General features: G+C 44.2%; 2 protein-coding genes across 7 annotated transcripts in view; one reads left to right on the forward strand and one right to left on the reverse strand.

Annotated features, from left to right (window-relative positions):
* The window catches only part of ATF7IP (activating transcription factor 7 interacting protein), a 78,211-nt gene extending 76,065 nt beyond the window's left edge, over positions 1 to 2,146 (forward strand). For all 6 annotated transcript variants that reach the window (XM_084205334.1, XM_084205333.1, XM_084205332.1 and 3 more), the window contains one exon: positions 893 to 2,146. In XM_084205334.1, coding sequence (XP_084061460.1) covers positions 893 to 1,309 — 417 coding nt within the window. In that variant the 3' untranslated portion in view covers positions 1,310 to 2,146. The remainder of the gene's footprint in view (positions 1 to 892) is intronic.
* Positions 2,147 to 9,237: 7,091 nt separating this feature from the next.
* The window catches only part of PLBD1 (phospholipase B domain containing 1), a 39,227-nt gene continuing 28,773 nt past the window's right edge, over positions 9,238 to 19,691 (reverse strand). Inside the window, exons 7-11 of the mRNA XM_084205642.1 lie at positions 17,671 to 17,871; positions 17,420 to 17,560; positions 13,491 to 13,676; positions 11,717 to 11,823; positions 9,238 to 10,231 (exon numbers count right to left, since the gene is read on the reverse strand). Of these exons, the coding sequence (XP_084061768.1) occupies positions 10,064 to 10,231; positions 11,717 to 11,823; positions 13,491 to 13,676; positions 17,420 to 17,560; positions 17,671 to 17,871 (803 nt within the window). The 3' untranslated portion in view covers positions 9,238 to 10,063. The remainder of the gene's footprint in view (positions 10,232 to 11,716; positions 11,824 to 13,490; positions 13,677 to 17,419; positions 17,561 to 17,670; positions 17,872 to 19,691) is intronic.

Here is a 19,691-nt window from a genome sequence, read left to right on the forward strand (position 1 = left end):
TTTAATTTCATTTCAGCTACATTGCCTGTACGCTCGCTATTGGGCAGTCACATTACTTACAGTGTCCTGGAATGGTAAATATATGGTCAGGAAGGTGGCTTACCATCCTTTCAGTCTAGACATAATCAACTCAATGCACTCTTCCATGATAAATAATGAGAATAAATGAAGCAAATAACACACAGAACACTTAAGATGCCAAAAACTACCCCAGATTCCAATATGAAAGACCTCAGGCTTGAAGCATGGTAACCACATTCCTAAATTCATCTTAACTAATATAAATGAGAGACCTAGTACTGTTTTTGCAGCATAAAAAAAAGTATCACTGGAAAGACATATTTGGGCCCTCATTTCAAAATTTCCTGGAAAGTGAGGCTGAGCTTTTGTGATCAATTTAAAGTGATAGAATCTACGTGGCATCATTACCCTGTCTTCCTTTTGTGACTGAATACCTGTCTGTAGAAGAGATGATGAGTTGTCATCTTAATGCCCTGTCTGGGGTGTCAGGTAACGTGGGAACAGCAGCTCAAACGGAGATTAGTTAAAAGTCACTGTGAACCTGCTTGCCCAGTCCTGGTAAAGGGCACAGTGTTGAGTTCATCCCCTCCTAGCTGGGAAGCAAAGAAGATACAGGGAAATTACTGTGGCAATGATCATTTGCACAACTAGGGATTTATGTAAGAATGATGTAAGAATTTATGGCATCCTTGCTCCCACCCCTTCTCATCATTTGCAGCTGCTGCCTTGCCTGTGCACCCAGGACTGAGAGTTCTGATGGCTCGGTGATTGCAGGCTCATCTGCTTGCAGTTACCTGGGGAATGATGAATTAAAGCCTCCTTCTATTGCTGTAGATTCTGACCTTTCCCTTATTGCTCTTATGCTGCTTAGGAGCCACCACGCCCCATACATCCCGCTCCACTTCCAGAGGCACCACAGCCACCACGTCTACCCCCCGAAGCTGCCAACACTTCTCCGCCTCAAAAGCCACAGCTGAAGCTGGCCCGGGTACAGAGCCAGAATGGGATTGTGCTGTCGTGGAGCGTGATGGAGGTGGACCGGAGCTGTGCCACTGTGGACAGTTACCACCTGTATGCCTACCACGAGGACCCCAGTGCCACCATGGCCTCGCAGTGGAAGAAGATCGGGGAGGTGAAGGCGCTGCCGCTGCCCATGGCATGCACTCTGACACAGTTTGTGTCTGGCAGCAAATACTACTTTGCAGTGCGGGCTAAGGATGTCTATGGACGCTTTGGACCCTTCTGTGACCCCCAGTCCACAGATGTGATCTCTTCCCAGAGCAGTTAAACTTGAGATCTTTGGACCCTTTAAACCTGTCCTGCTATCAAGAATTTCCCTGGTTTTGGGAGGAGTTGATCCCATGCATGTAATTCACCTTTAAATCCACTCTGCAGGATTATTTTAGACAGTTGTGTGATACACTACATGCACTCAGAGCCAAAAGAAAAATAAAGTCTGACCTGCAGCGAGAGAGCCTGTTTTTTCTAATAGTTCATGCCATTGGCCATTTGAAAATTTTGTTTTTCCTTCCATGACAGGTATTCCACCTAGATACCTACTATCCTTTATCCAAGAGCATCCCGGATGCCTGGGGTTCTGCTTCAGAGTGGAAACAAAATAGTAAATTGCAGTTTGCCTGAAGTAAAACATACACATCTGCAATGTCTGTTGAGACACCAACACAAGGGCAAAAGCTATCTGCCTCTTGCCCCCCCAGCATTCTGTGAGCAGATGTGACGTGAAGGGTGATCCAAGGTCTCACTTTTTGTACTGGAGGCTTGAGTGGTCTGGTCTTACCTTACAGTCTGTAATAAGCTCTCTGAGGGGAGGGAAGGGAACTTGAGTCTGGCCAGGAACCCATGTAAATTTGGAGGTGGTGGAGAAAAAAAAATAATCACCCTACAACCTCCTACCTCTTCTAAGTAAGAATGCTCCTCTATTTTCACTATCCTCCCCTACTCACCCTGGGAGCATTCCCAGATCTGGAACTGGATTGTAAAGTCTCCATTCAAACCTTGATAGTTCCGGCAATTTCTCTGTCCCTCCCCTCATACTTCCAGCCCTATTTTTTAGATTTATTTTGTGCCTTAAAGAATAATTTCAGAAATAAAATGTAGCCGGATACCTTGTGGTGTTCTTTTATTTCCTTGGAGTTGTTTTTCCTTTTACCCTTCTGGTCTTTTATCAGTGCTTCTCGTTTTCCAGGCCTGCAGTAATTGCTGTTTATGTAAAGACAAGAAAGTGTAACATCTGCTGATTGTGAATTTGTTCTTATCTGCAGTATCACTCAGCCCTTTCCTTACTGTAATTCCTGAGTAGTTGTTTTATGTCCTGTCAAGAATATTGAGTATACAGACATTATTTTCCACCAGAGCTTTTCCTGGTTCTTTTGGGAAAGCTGCAATTCAGCCAAAGAAGAAACCCCCGTGGTGCAGTGCCATGAAAGCTTCTGCCAGTTTGCACTCGTTTGGATGCTCAGTGAGTACAGAAGGAGGAGCTGCTTCCCAGTGTGCTTCTCTCCCATCACCTGCCTGCCTCTGCAGAAATCAGACGTAGCCAAGGGAGTTTTAGAAATTGGCCTAAACCTTATGAGCAATTGTAAATGTTAATAGATGCTTTCATGATGCTTCTGATCTGAGAAAAAGAAATTGGTGCATCTCCCCCACCGTCATTGACATGTTAAACTTGCTTTTTGCAGAACAAAATTGTAATGCACCTGGACAAGAAAGTAGATGCAAGGATTGAATTTTGGCAATTTTCGGTTGCATTCCTACCCAGTTGAACCAAACAGTGGGTTTAGAGGGGAAAGATTTTTTTTAATCCACTTCACCATATAGCAAAGCTGCAGACTGACATTTTTTCATTACAGTGCTCTCTTTCTCAAAACCATCATGCTGAAATGTGAAGCAAGACTGAAGTATCAGAAAAGTTAAATCCCCAAACTGGGCTGATGAAATATGCTAAGAGATTATGGGTTCTGTAGCTGTTGTTCCTTTATTTAGAACCTTTACAATGAAAGAAATGGCACCTCTGGAAAGAAATGTAGACCTCTGTCTGATTTACTGCACTACTTCATGTAACTGGGAATGTTACTTCTCTCCGGTGAGTTATGGATATTCTCTGTATGGAAACTTGCATTTAAAAGTTGATTTCGGCAAGCAAAAATTCTGGCTAAATCTAAGTATCCTCACAGAAGGTTCACACTGTGTATGAACAATGTGCAATCTTCCCTTTGAACTGCAGTTGTCCCTGTATTTCTGGTGCTATTATCAAAAATTCCTTGAATTTTCCTGTGTTTAAGTAAATGTTCTGTTTGCTTATTTTAAGGAATAATTACTTAATAATGTATTCAGTTTGTTTGTGGAAATAGACTAAATTATGGTCCTTATAAAGACAGTTCTGTAATAGAGATTAGAGCAGTTATTTCCAGTTGATGACTGTCAAGTCCTTGGGCAATTTTTTGTTAATGTGTCTTTGAGGTGGTACCAAAGAGCCTTTGGCTGTATCAGTAGTATGAAGTTTTACAGTTTGAAAGTTGAAATAAACATGAGGATACAACCTAGAACTTCATTTATTTAGTTGTGATTCTGGCCCAAACTATAGGTGAGCTTTGTTATAGTTTGAGCTTCCATTTAGATATCCCTTGTTAGGTTTGTCTCCTTTGGGATAGGCAGGAGGTGCAAGTCCTGCATTGGAGTATTTTCTTTCCTCCAGTGGAGGTACTAACAGGGACGGTGTGTCATTCATTCGGAGGTTTTGTGGGCTGCATCATTAGAGAAAGAAGATTCATACTTACTTATGAAATATTTAGTTCTTCAGTGAACTGACTGTAAAAACTGGCTTCTGTCTTACCAGATCCATTTCTGGTCTGTATGGCAGCAGTTCTGGGTTTTTGGCAGGATTTTGTGAGGCACTGTTGTTGACCAAAGACATCGCAGCTCTGGAGTAAATGATCACTTCCCTGTTGTTTCATCCAGCAGGGCTGTTATAGGTCAGTATCTTGAGCAAGTACTGGTGGAGAAGTGTGTGATAAAGCATGGCTTGACTTTGTGATGCCTGGTTTGGTGTGGAGACCTCGAGGGGAGCTGTCCCTAAATCACTGATGCCCAAAGAGAAAACTATGCCAGTTTTGTGCAGTCACTGTCACTGTGGAACAGATCTCTGCAGTGAGTTTGCTAAGATAAGTAGTTCTTAATTCCTTAGTTCATGGCAGTTTTTCCCATGTAGTTGAATGGCTGATGGTTTTATTATCCTTTACCTCCCAGAATGATTAAAACTATTGAGAAGCTTTCTGCTAGCAACAATCAACCAGAAACAATTTGTTTCTTTTATAGACTTTATTTGAAAGTATTACCAAAATATCTGGCAACATTCAGTACAGATCTGTTAATACTGTGCTTCTAGACTGGTCCCTTCTTTAATGAAAAGTATCAATCGCTGAAGCCTTCCAATAATCCCCTTTTAAATACATGAAAAATTTCTATATGGTTTTTAAGTGGAAGTGTTTGCTTTGGTTTCTTCTCTGCACTTAATGCAAAATTTTCCATCTTTCAATAGCTTGGCATAAAGTTGTTCCTGACTCCGTGTCTGAATTCTGCGAGTCTGTGTTTTGCTGCTGTCTCCGGGCACGTGACATTTCAGCAGCACTGCCTTGGACTGAGTTGCCCATGTTTTAGCAAACACTGTAGCACTGACTACAGCTGTGTTTTCCATCCTCATTTACTTTCGGGTGTGCTTTAGGTTTGAATTGTTTTCTCTGTGTGTGTGATACAAGGGCATCTGAATGTCCAGGTTGAAAGTAATTTGAGTTAGTTCATCTACTTGGAGAGGAGCCCTGCCATGGAGTGCTGATGGCAAAATGGCATTCCACATTTCTCCTAGTTACAGCTTCACTGGCCTGTTTTATTGCAGTATGGCTAAAAAATATTGGATACAAAAACATAAATGCTAGGAGGGGACAGACTGCAGCTATGGCATCAGTACTGTCTCCAGTGACAGCTTCAGAAAACACAAGGATGCAGATCTCTCAGCCTGTAATTATTTCCATGCTCTGAGCAGCTTCCCTATGCGTTGGTCTGACGTTGCTCCTCAGAATTGTTTGTGCTGCCCTTGGCCATGTTAGATCACTGAGCACAAGCACTGTGACACCCATTCCCAAGGCTTTTAACACAAGACTGGCAATACTCATGGTGTTCTCCCTGTAAAATTAAGGGGTCTTACCCCTGCTTCCTTTGAAAACAAAGGCAAAACCCCTCAGCTTCACTGGGACCATGACTCAGCTCAGTAGTAGGATCTGAATATCATTTTGTACTGTAACAGAAATAACCACTTCAGCTCTTCCTTGATGCTGTTAAATGTACAGTAAATAAAACCAATATTATATAAAGGGATGGGTCACGTCTGTTCCTGCTCCCCAGACAGCCATTCCCCAGGATGAGTATTGCTTACACTGTACAAAATCGAGCTGTGATTCTGCCTTCTTATACACCCTTTGAGTATTCTCCTTTTGTCAAAAATATCTATGCAGATATTTTAAATAGAAGCTTGATATATTAAATATATATTTTTTTAATTTGTTGATTTGGATAGGGGTGGGCATTGTATGAAAACACTGGAGGGAGAAGAGATTAAATGACACTAAGCCAGCCCTGCCATTCAAATCTGTTCCCTTCCAAACACCTTCTGAGAGGAGAAGGAAAAAATTAAGAATAGCTAGGAGAAAACAAATCAATGAATTTTCCTTTTTATCCCTTTTAAGTTAAAAAGGCATCTTTCTTTCTCATTGTCATTATGCAGGCTGAGCACTCTTTTCTTCTTTTATATACATATGCCTATGTATATATATGTATAGATGTGTATATATATATATACATACATATATATATACACACACACATATATATTTGTACTGCTGTCTTAAACTAATAGGGTGTAGCTGTAAATAAGATAGCTGAGTAGTAGTTGTTCAGGAATTCCTGTTCAGCTTTAGTAATTTATTGGTTATAAGAAGTCAAATGTGCAGAAATCCTTTGTTGGAAAATTTTGAATCTGATTTCTTGTTTTGTTTTGCAGTTGGACTTGTAAATACAAAAGAAAAAATGTAGGACTGATTTAATGTCCACTTTAAACTGGGCAGTTGCCAGCTTTCCCCATTTTTGTATGTACTGTAGATTAGTGTGTGTCTGTGTTAACTGTTAGTGGGGTTTTGTCTGACAAGCCTGGAATTTATACTTTGAAATAAAACTACTGGGTTTTTAACATTTTGAGTCATCTGTGCTTAGTTTCTGACACCGCAGGAGGCAATTCTCAAAAAAGAGCCCAAAGCCTGCTCCTCCTCTCCAGGGGTGTTGCTACCTTGCTCAGCCAACATTGAGCAGCAAGGCTTTGGCTCTCGGTCATTCCCAGGAAGGCAACTGCATGGTGCTGCCCTCACAGAAGCAAAAAACCAAAGCAGTGCTGTAACTTCTGGAAAGTCCATGCCTTACATGCATTTCTGCAAGGCATGGACAGAGAGAATAAAGTAAGCTGCACACCAAAGTTGCCCCAGATGAATTCAGGAATGGAAATCCAGTTGCTGGTGCTACTTTCCTTGCCCTCCAAGATGCCAGGTTTGACCTCTGGAGCAGTGGTCATTGGACAAAGTACCGGAGTTTTTCAGAGCACCCTTCAGGCATGAAGGCCCACTCACCTGGCCAGGAAGCAGCTGCTGTGCACAGCACAAAGTGCATCACTCATGGATAATTAAATCAGGATTAATAAATTATAAATAATTAATAAATAAAAACATGTTTCAGTGCAGGCATCATGAAGGGCTCTGCCCCCCACCCACCTGCTTCAAGGGTAGAAGCCAGGAACAGCACCATGACAGATGTCATGCAACTCATTTGGAAGCAATAAACAGCTGGACTAGAAAGCAGTTTGGGAAAATCTGCCTCTTGGACCCAACTCTGCTGCCAAATTGTAGAGAACTCAAAGTACTTCGAACATGGAGTTACAGACATGCCAACCCTGTAGTGCTGAGCCTGTACTTCGAGGGCATATAATTAATTTGTGATGCTAATAATTAGTTTCCATGCACTTACTAAAATTTGCTTCAAGTCACTGACCAGAAGATGATGGACTCCTGTGAAGTAATGCCTCAGCACAATCACACTTGAAAGTCCTGAGTTTCTCAAACTGCCTATTTAAACTACAAGTATATGTACTGCACATAGTGCAGAACCTATGTTTTATCATCAAATACTGCATAACTACTCTGCTCAAGCACTGCTTTAATTGCAGTTCCTGCTGAAGTAGAGCAAAGTGAGAATGTGAACGTGCAGAACACTCACTGTTTGCTGCAGAGTAGCTCTGGCACACACTCCATGGTAGGTCTGGAAAGTGCTACAGCCCCAGAGCAAAGCCCATTTCTGCACACCACAGATGCTTCTACTAAGGAAACTGAAAAACCCCAGCAGTCAGCTGAGAAGCAAATCTGAGCCAGCAGCACAGCACCAGGACACTGCTAAAGGCGTGCTGTTGGTTTCTGCCTGAAGTACTGTGCAGCCTGGCCTGGGCAGGCACTGGTAAGACCTTGCCCAGGTGTCTCCTGGAACAGAGGGAGGATGCTGTGACAGACTGTGGCCCCTCTTAGAGCTGAGGCTGTGCAGGGTACGACCATTAGAACCAGAAGGGGCAAGTCTGCTACTGAATTTCAGAAAAAGGGGGATGGTAAAGTGTGTGAAAGCTTGTGTTTAATGTGACAATTTTGATAGTCCTGCTGAGAGGAGTCATTTCCTCTAGGCATTGACTGAAGAATATTTTTTCATTATGGCAAGAGAGATTTATCACTACCACCTCCCACTTCCATCTCCCCACCAACTAAGACCCTCCTTAGCCAGACCTGGAAAACAAGTTAGAGTCAGAAACCACAGGACTTGGAAAAACCTGAAAGCAGGGTATGAGAAAGGTGGCAACTTCTGCCACAAATCCTCTGCTTAGAGCGTACCTTCCTTTTCTTTATTCCAAGTGGCATCTGCAGAAGGAAATAAGAGACTTGGAAACTTCATGTAGTCTGTCAGTTCTTTTGCACCTGCATACAGGGCCATGCAATGCTATCAAAGCCTCCTCTGGTCACTGATGCAGCTGTGCAGGGAAGAGGAGCTGGACCCTGCTGCTGTGGTCAGGACTGGCAGATCAGCCCTGGCTGGCCTGGCAACAAAGGACAGCACAGCAAGAGGAATGCAGTGGCCTTTAGCAGCACAACCAAAGGCAAAAAGTAGCCACACTCACACGGATTGGAGTCCTAAGGCACTCAAGGTCCCATTGGTGTAAATACTTACTTACAGAAAGGCACTCTGAAAAGAAGAGCTCTGATTTCCCACAACTCTGGGCTGGAGCACAAAACAGGTCATACCTCAGGATAGGAGGCTCAAGGTGAGAGAAAGGCAGAGCTGCCATTTCCAGGCACATTGTCATGTCATGGGCACATCACAGGTGCCACACAGCGCCACTCCCTGCAGGTGGAAGCATCTAGCTGTGTCCTGGGTCAAGAACACTGTTCACTGCAGTAATCCATTGGCAATTTCCTGGTCCCTGGGGACCAACTTTTAAACAGTACTTCTCCATTTGTATTTTTATATAAAACTGTGTGAAAAAGCAGTAAATTCATGCTGCAGTGTTGCTGCATTGTCTAGGAGTTACAGTGAAATCAAGCCGTTCTCCAGCCCCTCTGTGCTTCCAGTTTCAAACCAGCAGCTGATTCTTGGTCCTCTGCTTGCTGGCAGCTCAGATCCTTGCAGTGCTCTTCATGACCCAGATCCATTCCTTAAGTGTCCTCCTTAATGCCTGCTGCAGCCTGTTCAATCCAGGTCAATTCAATCCAATCCAATCTGTGGCAGTGGCTCCTCTGCCACCACATGGAGGAGTTCTCTGCACACAGCATCTCACACCTACCTCCTACCTCAGCAAACAAATCACTTCAGTCCCTTCATTAAATTTTCATTGTCAACAACAGCTTTGCTGTAACTTCTGGTCTCCCTCTTCCCTTGGCAAAAATCACCCTTACTGTGACAGCCAAATATTTAGCTAGAACCTCACCCAGTAACTCGCTCCCTTCCCCATCACACAAGCTAAATGCTAGAGGCGTCATTAAAACCTCACACTGCACATCATTCTTCACCTTCGTAACACAGGGCAGTGCTGCGCAGTATTTAGCTTGGACCATCAAGAACAGGAGGAAAGAGCTGTTTATTTTGTTTTACTTAATTACACACAGAATATCTAGCACAAAACAGGCTAGTGATTCAACTCCTTGGTGTAAACACAGGTAGCTAAGAGTAATGTGCATAGCCCCGGCCCTCACTGCCATCTCACTGTCATGTTTCCCTGCCACAGCTGAAAGAGCAGGCAAAGAAGGCACTGAGCAACTGCATGGGCTGATCCATTCCAAGAAAGAGATCCCTTGTAAGAGATCACATTTCTGTACCTGCAGCCTGGGGTGGAGGCATTTCCAAAGGATCAGGCCACTTCCCTTCACCCTCTCTTGTAGCCTGACATAGCCAGCTGCTCTGGCCACACAAAGGAAGTCTCGACAGTGCTACTGAAAGTCACATCCTGTACAGAACAGACCGATCTGCTTGATGGGAAGCAACTTGCAGCACACTACTCAGACAAAAGGCAGACATCAAGCCAGCACTGAGGTAAGGCCATCACGACCCAAAGCAGCCACCTGCTTTGGCCCAGCTACTACCCAGAAACAGATCACTCTCACTGATGGCATTGCTCCTCACTCCTGCTCTGGGAACAGCTGTGATGACAGAAAGCTCTGCCACCTGCTTCTCATCAATCCTAGTCAGAGGAAGGGCCACCCAAACAGCTCAGAAGAAAGGAACATGCTTTGTGCTGCAGAGAAGCAGCTAATACCAGTACAAAGTGCTTAGCAGGCAGGACATGGGAAGGCAGGTATAAGGCACAGGGATGTCGATGGCCAGGTCATTTTATTACACAAGAAATAAAATTTCTATTAAAAAAAAAATCCACTTGTGGATACTGACGCTGGTTTTACAGGATGGGCCTCATGGTGACAAAGCCGAAGTTGTAGGACTCGGGCAGGCCCTGGTGCCGCGTGCGGTTGAAGCGTCTCCAGCTGAAGACCGGGAGCCCGCCCTGCACCGGAGGGCCATTGATGGCAGAGGCTGTGAACGCTGCAGCCAGGCGGAAATCTGACACCTGGAACAAAGGACAGGAACCCGGGGCAAAAGGGCAGCGTGAGGCTTGACACATCCCCATCCCAGACAGCAGGAACAGCTCCGGGAGATTTGATTATAAGGTGAGGGAAGAGAGCAGAGCGAAACACGCAGAGGCAGCAATTCCTCCCCTGCGCAGAGGCATCTCCAGTCACGCAGCAGCCAGTGCTGAAGGGCACCAGCAAACCACAAGCCCACACTTGCCCTTGCCAGGCTGAAAGAGCCAGAGCATCTGCCCTCAGGACAACCCTCCCTGATTTTATGGGGCTGCAGCAGGCAGATGAGGGGGTCTGCCCTAAGCTCTGCGGCATGTTGAGCACTTGGGCCATCCCCTGGGGCATGTCAGCGTAACTTGGGAATGGAAAAAGGCAGCAGAATTAATATTGCCACCCAGGCTCTGCACTGCTCCTTCATTGTCTCCAAAGAGGTCCCAAGCCTGCTCCATCTTCCCAAACTCGGACACTAAATGTGCCAAGTTGGGTTTATAACTAGAACAGGTTTGGCCTGCGCTCCTGGTTATTTCTTGCAATGCCCCTCTTAGGCCCCCCTTTCCACCTCCAGCCCAGCTCATTCCCCTTGCCTGTGCTGTCTAAGGCACTGCAGCGTGCATTGAACACTCCCTTACCAGACCCCTCTACAAAGCCATTTACTGCATTCCTCTTGTATTACCCAGCTCTGTGAGTCTCCCACTGCTGTCCACTGCAACACACAGCTGGCTGGACACAGCACTGGAGGTACCAAAATAGCCTCCCCAGTTCCATCCTAGCAACCAAACTTGTAATCCAGAAATGCAGGAGGCTGGACCCTACAGGATATAACACTGTACAACTTTTCAGCACAGCTGCTTACTTGGGCATTGCTCTTCAGGGTGAAAATATCATATAACCTGCCTAAAATAAATGCTGTTTTCTCCAGGACAGTGGGTCTAAGGATTTTCCCACATACCTCTAAAATGCAAAGTGATTTTCACCAAACTTTTCAGAAAGCAGTTTTGCAGAGAGATGGAGCCCCAGAGTGGGGTGGCTTACTAGTGAGCCAGGTTTTTGTAAATGTAAACCTAAAGTGAGACTGCAACGCCTTTCCTGTGGGCTCTGGGAGGCACCTAATGAACAGGAGGCTGAGGCTGTAACACAGTCTCCTTCCCTGAGTGAGCTGAAGACTCATTTCCTGTTGTAAGGCTTTGGGGTTTAACCCCTGAACACCACAAGCTCCCATGGATGTAGTTGTTTCATACACCTCCCCCTGTATCCTGTAACACTGTGCCAGGAGTGTTGTCAGGGACAGGAAATGAGGCTCTGCAGAGAATTCCCATCTGAGGAGGTGCCCAAGCACTGGGACAGCATGAAAAGAGGGAATAGACATGTCTGGCCATGCTTAGCCTGGTGCAGGGAAGCATGCTACAGGTCTGACAGGAGCACAAACAGGCTGCAGCCAACATTCAGCAGATACTGAAATTGAAGTAATTTACCTTGGAGTCATAGCAGCCTGCAGGCACTGGTAAAGAAGGATTCAGGTCTTCCCGGCAGCAAATGGTGTTGCAAGGATTGTGTTCAGCATAAGGATCATGCTGATAGTCTGGGTTGAAATGTGGTGGGAAGAGCACAAGAAAAGAAAAAAAGTTAGCCCCCTCACAAAAAGCTGATGCCAAGTACTGAAGCCACTAAAAACTGGGTAACTGCACTCTGTCACATTGCTTTTCTGCTTCTCCCTAGGTACCAGCTACAGGTCAGCACTCAAGACAGGACATTAAGTAGACAAGCTCCTAATTCAAGACCACACAGCTGCTTCTGCATCCCAGGGGCACCACTGCCAACCTCTAACCACAAATATCTGCAATTCCCCCTGATGAAATTCCACATGACAAAATCTTGTAGAAACTTTGTCAGGAGAGAAAAGCAGAAGAGAAAGGGAAGTGGCAGGTTTGGGTGGGGGAGAGGGGGAAATGCAGCAATGAGAGCCATTGTTTTCCTTTTCTGGATTAAAATAAGTGTAAAGAAGCAAAACCTTTGAACACCCACTTCAGTAACTGCAAGCCAGGAGGAGAAGGTGGTGAGCTCAGCGTCTACAAGCATGCTGCTACTCACAGCCCAGACGGGAATGACACCCCACCCTGGGAGAGGCCTCCCAAACCTCAAGTCCAGTAATCAGCAAGCTCCCTATAATTGGGAATAAAAATAAAGCATCTAAAGCTATCAGTACTTTGAGATGGGCTTAGCCAGGAGCTAATTAAGCTGGGTTTAATCCAGTTAAGGAGAGCCCTGTCAGGAAAAAACAGAGCATTACCTACTGTCCTGGTTCAACCCCTGCTGGGAACTAAGTACCACACAACCGCTCATCCACATGCCTCCAAGGCCCACCCCTCATGGGATGGTGAGAAGAATTGGAAAAAGGTAAAAACCACGGGTTGAGATAACAATTTCAATAACTGAATTGTTAATAATAAAAAATAAAAAGGAGAGGGAGGGCAAGAGGAAAAAACCCTTAGAGAAACAAGTGATTCACAATACAATTGCTCACCACCTGCTGACCAATGCAATGCCCATCCCCTGAGCAGGGATCAGCCCCTTCCAGCCAATTCCCACAGTTTACACAATAAGCATGAGGTTCAAGGATATGGAATATCCCTTTGGCCACTTCAGGTGAGGTGTCCTGGCCTTGCTCTGCCAGCGTCTTGTGCACCTGCTCGCTGGCAGAGCATGGGAAACTGAAAAGTCTTTGACTTATCAAAACTAAAACACCTGAGTTTAAGTAATACTAAACAATCAACATTATTCTCATACTAAATCCAAAACACAGTACTGTATTAACCACGAAGAAAATTAACTCTATCCCACCTGCAAAAGACCATTTGCCTGAACATGGAAAAAGACTAAGTTTTACACTAAATTCTCTGGTCTGATCGCATCAAACTGTTGCTTAGGATTTAAGGCTTTCAAGACTGACAGGCTGTAGATGTATTAGGTGATAGCAGTCCATGAGGTCTCTTGGAGTACTCTCTCTTGGAGTCAGAAGCTTTCTGGAAAAGTCAAATAACAAGCCCAAAGGGCCTTGCTCTTGTTAGAGCAACTTTATACCAGTTTCCTACCTCCAAAGCAAGCTTGTGTTACCTTTTTGCTTTGTGTGTACTTTACATTTAGGACAATAAAACTTATCCGTATGTGAGGCTGCAGCTTCCCACTATAAGGAAATAAAAGTAACTCTGCTTATTAAGATCAGCTCCACAGCATTCAAACATGTCTTACTGTTGTATCTCATGATGTACTTCATGCTTTCCAAGTTGGTCACCTTGCCCTGGTCTCGACGGAAGATTTTGGCTCTTGGAGCAAGCTCATAGGAGAAATCCATGCCGTACTTGACAACGTATGACGCATACCCACTGAGATTGTAAATCTTTTCATGGAAAGGGATATTGTATGAAGGCCAGTAACCTGCCAGAGACAAACCCAAATCTGTTAATCATTTGGTAAAGCTGGATGCTCTTGCTTGTCTCAGAAAAGAAATCATTTTCCATGTTGCATTGCCTCAGCAGCATGTCGAGGAACAACACAGAAAACTGGTTTGAACACAATAAGGCAACAGTCACTGGCAGGACCAGGGTTGACTCCCAGCAAACACCACTGGAGACCGCGTACCCAGGCAACCCGCCCCCAGACTTCCAGCCTCAGGACTCATCCTGCAAAACAGCTGAGATCAGACTTGCAGGAGCCTGAACATGCAGCATGGCCACAGCCCTCTGGCAGAGGTTTCCCTGCTGAACCTTAAAGGACTGCAAAATCATTTACCTCCACCAAACTTCACAGTGAGAGCCCTGAAGTAATTCTGGTTTTGCCCCCTTCCCATCTCACCAAAGCAGAACAACACACCATGCTGAGATGTCAGGGAGGGACTGACACACACAAACACACAGAGACCACAGGGCTACTTGGAGCAAACAGGAGGCAGGCCAGCACACACACACTTTGTGCAGTGGGGGTTGCCATAAAGAAAGATGGGGGATTACTGCACATTTTGCCAGTAGCTGCCTTTGAAGGTTAAGAAGTGATCAGCAGAGCAGAGCCTTGATCTAACTTTTCCAAAAGCAATCCTGCACAAAACTGCCCGAAAGAAGACCACTGTGGAAAGCTCTTGTAAAGAGCCAGGAGACCTTCCAGGACAGAACCTGGGTACAGGAAGTCCTAGAATGTATGAGAATATATAACTATACCTTAACATTCAATTTTTTCTATTTTTAAGCAGCAAGTATATAACATGAGCTAGGCCCAAGAGTAGCACACTTTCAAGTTGTCCCCAAAGCGCTAACATTCCCTGTTCATTCTCAAATCACATACATCAGGATTTGGCTTAAAGATTTACTATCTAGGCACTGGTAAATGCAGGCCTCCACATATTAAGACCAGCCCAGCACAGTGTGAGGAGTCTGGTGTAAGATGCTCAAGAAAATCAACTGGAATTCACTGGGAGCAATACACACGAATCCAAACCAAACTTCCTGAAGGATATGCAGACAGCATAAGCAGTGGAGCACTGTCTGAGTGGAGGCCTCACCAGCTTGGGTCCTGCATGGAATAGGGAAGACAGGGTATTCCTGTCTGCTGGCATTTGCTTACGTGACCTAGAGCCTACCTGAAGGAAACAGGCTGTGTACAGGCTGTGTTGTAATACAGGCGTCCTCCAGAAATGAGCAACTTGCCAGCCTGTGACAACGCAGGCCGGAGGACACGGATACATCAGCTCCCAAACCAGTAAGGTTTAGCTATGATTCAAAAAGGTGCTAATGTCTCACATGAACATAGTGCGTACAGATGACCCCTTTCTCCCACCTGGAAAAACGTGTTAAAATTGCTAAAACAGAAAAAGCTAATAAAGTTCTCCTCCAGCAAGAACTCTTCTGTGTCTCAGGTTCTGCAAGACTGCAAATCCCATGCAAAGAGTGCAGCAGTCAACCTAAGCCAGGCTTTACCCAAGGGCTGCTATAAGCCAGTGAAACCTGGCAGGGTGCACAGTGACAAAAAACAAGTCAAGAGAGACCGTGAAGTTGAAAGGAAGGGATGAAATGAACGCAGAAAAAAAATCCCTGAATCAAAATACTTTCCTCCTCTGCACTTAGAGAGCAAAATGGAGAGACAGAGCAACAAGAATATTGCACATATGGTGGAAAACACTCAGATCCCAGGCTTTGCTTTGATGTGGTGTTTTTGATATATTACTCATTTGTTGCCAAGAAACATGAACTGCAGCCTATTCCTGTGACCTATTCCTTCACTTGAGACAGCGTTGCCCTCCCTCACCTCCTCTAAAGGATTTCTGAACTTTCTTAGTCAATATACAGAAAGCACCCAGACATCTTTGCCTGGAAAGGGCAGTGTAAGAGATTCCTGGTATTGAGAACTCATCTGCACTGCCCTACAAAAACTACAGGAGCCATAAAGAAAAAAAATCCTTCCACTTTCAAACCTGCATAAGGAAATGCTTCATTTTTCCTCAGTACAAAGTTTACTACAGCAATACCCGCTTTTGTTCACCTGAGATTTCAATTCTCATTCTCTGTTGTTTCTAGGTTTATGCTTCAAAGAGACTTGAAAAGCAGATGCTGGTAGCAAACTCACTCTCACCAAACTAGCATGGCCAAAGTGCATTATCTTGGGACACCTACTACATGGCAATGATGGAGCTTGCCAGGGTGAGCTATTCTACAAAGATTTTAAGCCAGCATTGCTCTTGAGAAAGATAAACCTCCTTCACCTGAGCTGCTCCAAGCACCTGGGAACAGGGCAGGAGCCTTGATGGGACTTGTCTGGTGTCCTGCATGGCATGGAGGAGTTCAGATCTGCTGCTTACAGCAGATGAGGTCTCAAAAACTGTACTTTGGCAGGGCTTAGCTCACCCTGTGTGTTGAAGGCTGTCCTCCTAATGTTTAAATTCCCAGAAACTGACTGCTCTGTTATCCAGTATGCACAAGGTACATTTAGATATCTGGGAAAAGACATACTGTAGGTATGAAGCAACGTGTAACCTCTAATATATGCTGCCACCTTTGAGAATAGAGCAGCTACATCTAAGAAGGAAGAAGTGGTCACTGTGTGCCCAAGCCCAGGAGTTTGGCTCAGTCCTACAGAGAATGCCACACAGCTGCTCCAAAATCATTGCTGAAAAGGAACTCAAGGTACCTTCCAAGCCTGCCTCTCTGCACAGGTATAGCACTGCCATGCTGGGGCTGCAATGTTTCCAGTCCCAGACCTAGAGGGTCTCTATCACCTTCTTTGTCTGCATCCCACGCACAACACAGCATTGAGAAGCCCAAGGCAAAGGAAGCCAAAAGAGACTGACAATGTGGCGGTGCCTGGAATAAGCCAGAACTTTCCAAGAAGCTAGACACAAAGAAAGATTTCAGAGAGAACCAACGCCACCTGCTAACATAAACAAATTTCCCATCATTTTGATGATGAGCAATTCATCATTTTATCCCCTCAGCATGTGATTAGGGGAAGGAGCACAAAGCACCAGACACACTTAAGGCTCAGGATTTTTTGTTGATGATCTAAGTGTCTAGTAAACACCTGCGAATTAAACCTGACAGTGAGTGTTCTGCTTGACCAAGATTTTTGTTTGTTTTCCATCAAGTTCTTGCTAGTCTTGCTAAGGAATTAAAGAACCTTTTTAAAAGCAAATATTGATCAGAAAGTAGAGATCCAGAAAAGTTCAGGAGATGAATTTAACATAGAACTTCTTTGGTATTCAAAATTTCATCTTCTTGCAGGGTGACCCACTCAATAATCATTTTGAGTGGCCCACAGCATCACAGTTACTTAGTACTGCCCCAAACAGATCTCACACTTTCCCTTATTGGTCTCTACAACAGGGCAAAATAATACCAGTAAAAAGGCAAGGATGCAGATAAGCGAAGAGACAAAGTCTATTTTTCCCTCCTCTGCTTCCAGGAGACACAGATGCTCACTGCATTGCTACCACAGCATACCAGATAAATGAATAGATTGCAATCGACCCAGATACAGAGGGATGCTCACATAAAGCTAAGGGTTGCTCACACAAGGCTTCCTTACTTAGAACTCAGGACTAGTGTTCAACAAACCCTCCCCTGTACAAAACACAATTCTCAGTTGACATAAAGAGATGGTTTTCCTAAGCCAATAACTACTATAGGAGCTATTACCTTTCCGGAGAACATTTGTTTGATCAGAATACTCCACAAGGGTTGGGATCTGCTCAACAATGTACAATGCACCATCATCAAGGCTCCTCTGCAGCTTGACCTTCTTCAGGTCTAGAACCATGTACTGATTGTTGTAGGTTCCTGGGTATGAGAACAGAGAGTGTTACATGTCCTGCCAAGGGAAGGAAACAAGCACAAGAGGTAGAAGGAACACATCTTTTTTCCTAAGATGCATATGAAGGTGCACTTACCAGAGTTGCACTTTGAGAAGGTCTCTGCCCAAGCTTTGCCATCTTTTGCCATCATGTTGGCAATGCGGACCCTTTGCCAAGCTAGCAAGGATTCAGGCACCACTTGCTTAATGAGAGTTTCATTGAAAACACTGTTGGTAGTCTGCAACATTACCAAGCCACTGCCCAGTATGTAAAAGTCATCCAGGGACACCAAAAAGCCTTAAAAAGCAATAACACAAAACTTGTTATCTTTGTGAACCTTTGATATACTCATAAAACAAAACAGAGATAAGTCATGAGGATATGGATGAGTCTGTGTGTGAACTCAAACTGTACAAAGATTAAAGATGAGGCAGGAACTTCTGCAAGGGCTTTGGGCCCACCTGTCAACACAGTTTGAAATGAGAAACTGTCACGCTTTCAAGACACCTAATTCTTTGCCTAAAGCATTTGCTTTGTGTTTGTATGGCAAGCTTGGAAGCTTCTCCGTAAGTCAACCTATGTCTTATGCTAAGGATTACATACCCCAAATGCCTGTCAAGTGTTTGTTTCTAACAAAGGAGTGAACTAAAAAATATAAAACTTCAACAATGAAAACCAAAGCAAAGTACAAACTCCACAAAAACACTTTCATCAACCAGTATCACTTTTAGATTTTTATTCTGTGAAGACAGCATAAATTAATTTAATTAATTTGAATTAATCCCCTTAATTAACTCCTTCTGTATTAAATCAAGCAGAAGAATCTTCCTTCTAGTTTAATCTTTTCCTGTCTAAGGTATCTTGAAAGCATCTCCAAGACACAAGCATCTCTTAAATCATAAACCACATCCTGTATATGAGAAGTTCTACCTACTCCTCTTCCTGACATGCTGTCATGGGGGTTTTTTATGCCTGCCAGCTCTGCAAAGTCAATACAGTGATGGATCTGTGGGCAGGATTCCGTTCCAGGTTACATGCCAACAGAAGTGCTAGGTCCAGTTGCAAACCCTTTGCCAGGAGATGGCATACAGAGCTGCAAAGGTCAGCTATACGCCTTGGATAATATGGGGACTACTTGTACAGCAGAAATAACTTGGCCTTTAGATTACTCAGCAGATATGTGGCTGCCAGGCTCAGGAAGAAGGGCTGTTAACCGAGCTGGTCATGGGGAAGTCATACGGAACCTAAACTCTAGTTAAGAAGTTTTTAACAGCATCAGTCTTCAAAGAATACATGCTAAAATGCTGTGTTACACCATAATAGTTGAGCTCTTCTATTAAATCTTCCACAACAAACTTTATTAACACAATCTGCAAAGGTCACCAACCTATGACAGCAAGAAAGACAACCCAGCTCTGCCTCCTATTCCTGGGCTTTTATCAAAAGGCAGACCACCTTTAAGCAAAAGTAATGTTTAAGGGCTCTAGTTCAGCACAATTTCTTCAAAGAAGCAAGTTCTCAAATTAGAACAGATCGTGGAAAATACACTGTGTGGACATCTGTTCTCTAAATAGAATAGAATAGACTGAGCACCCTGGCATCTGGTATCACTCATGGAGAGAGAGGCAATACATTATATACATTATCAGCAGAGATCTCCCTCAAATAAGTAAGGGCAAGAGAAACATCCTAAACTTGGCTTTGCCAGTCTATTTTATACAAGGACTTGGGATACTCTAGCAATAATCTGCTGCATAACAAGTCAAGTGGTGCTTGCCCAAACACAGGCAATAATTGAAATTGTTGAAACAACTGTGATGTGAATTGAGCATCAATTCCTGTGGGTGACAATGCCAAGTGTCCTACTTCAAAACAAACCAAGTAATTTCTCTCTTCAACTTCAATCAACAGCTGAGATAGAACAGAAAAACTTGACTCAAAACAAGTGCTAACACAAGGAATGATGCTGAATTAACTGAATTGAACCCTGTAATTCAAATAAACTGCAAAGCTCAGCTAAGCTGAAAAAAGGGGATTTCCTTCTGGCCTTAGTATTTACCAAGTTTTATCCTGCAATGTTTTATAACACAACATGCCCTCCATGTTACACCATTACT

This window comes from Fringilla coelebs (genome assembly GCF_963513975.1).
Source record: "Fringilla coelebs genome assembly, chromosome: 5".
Classification (NCBI taxonomy): Eukaryota; Metazoa; Chordata; class Aves; order Passeriformes; family Fringillidae; genus Fringilla; species Fringilla coelebs.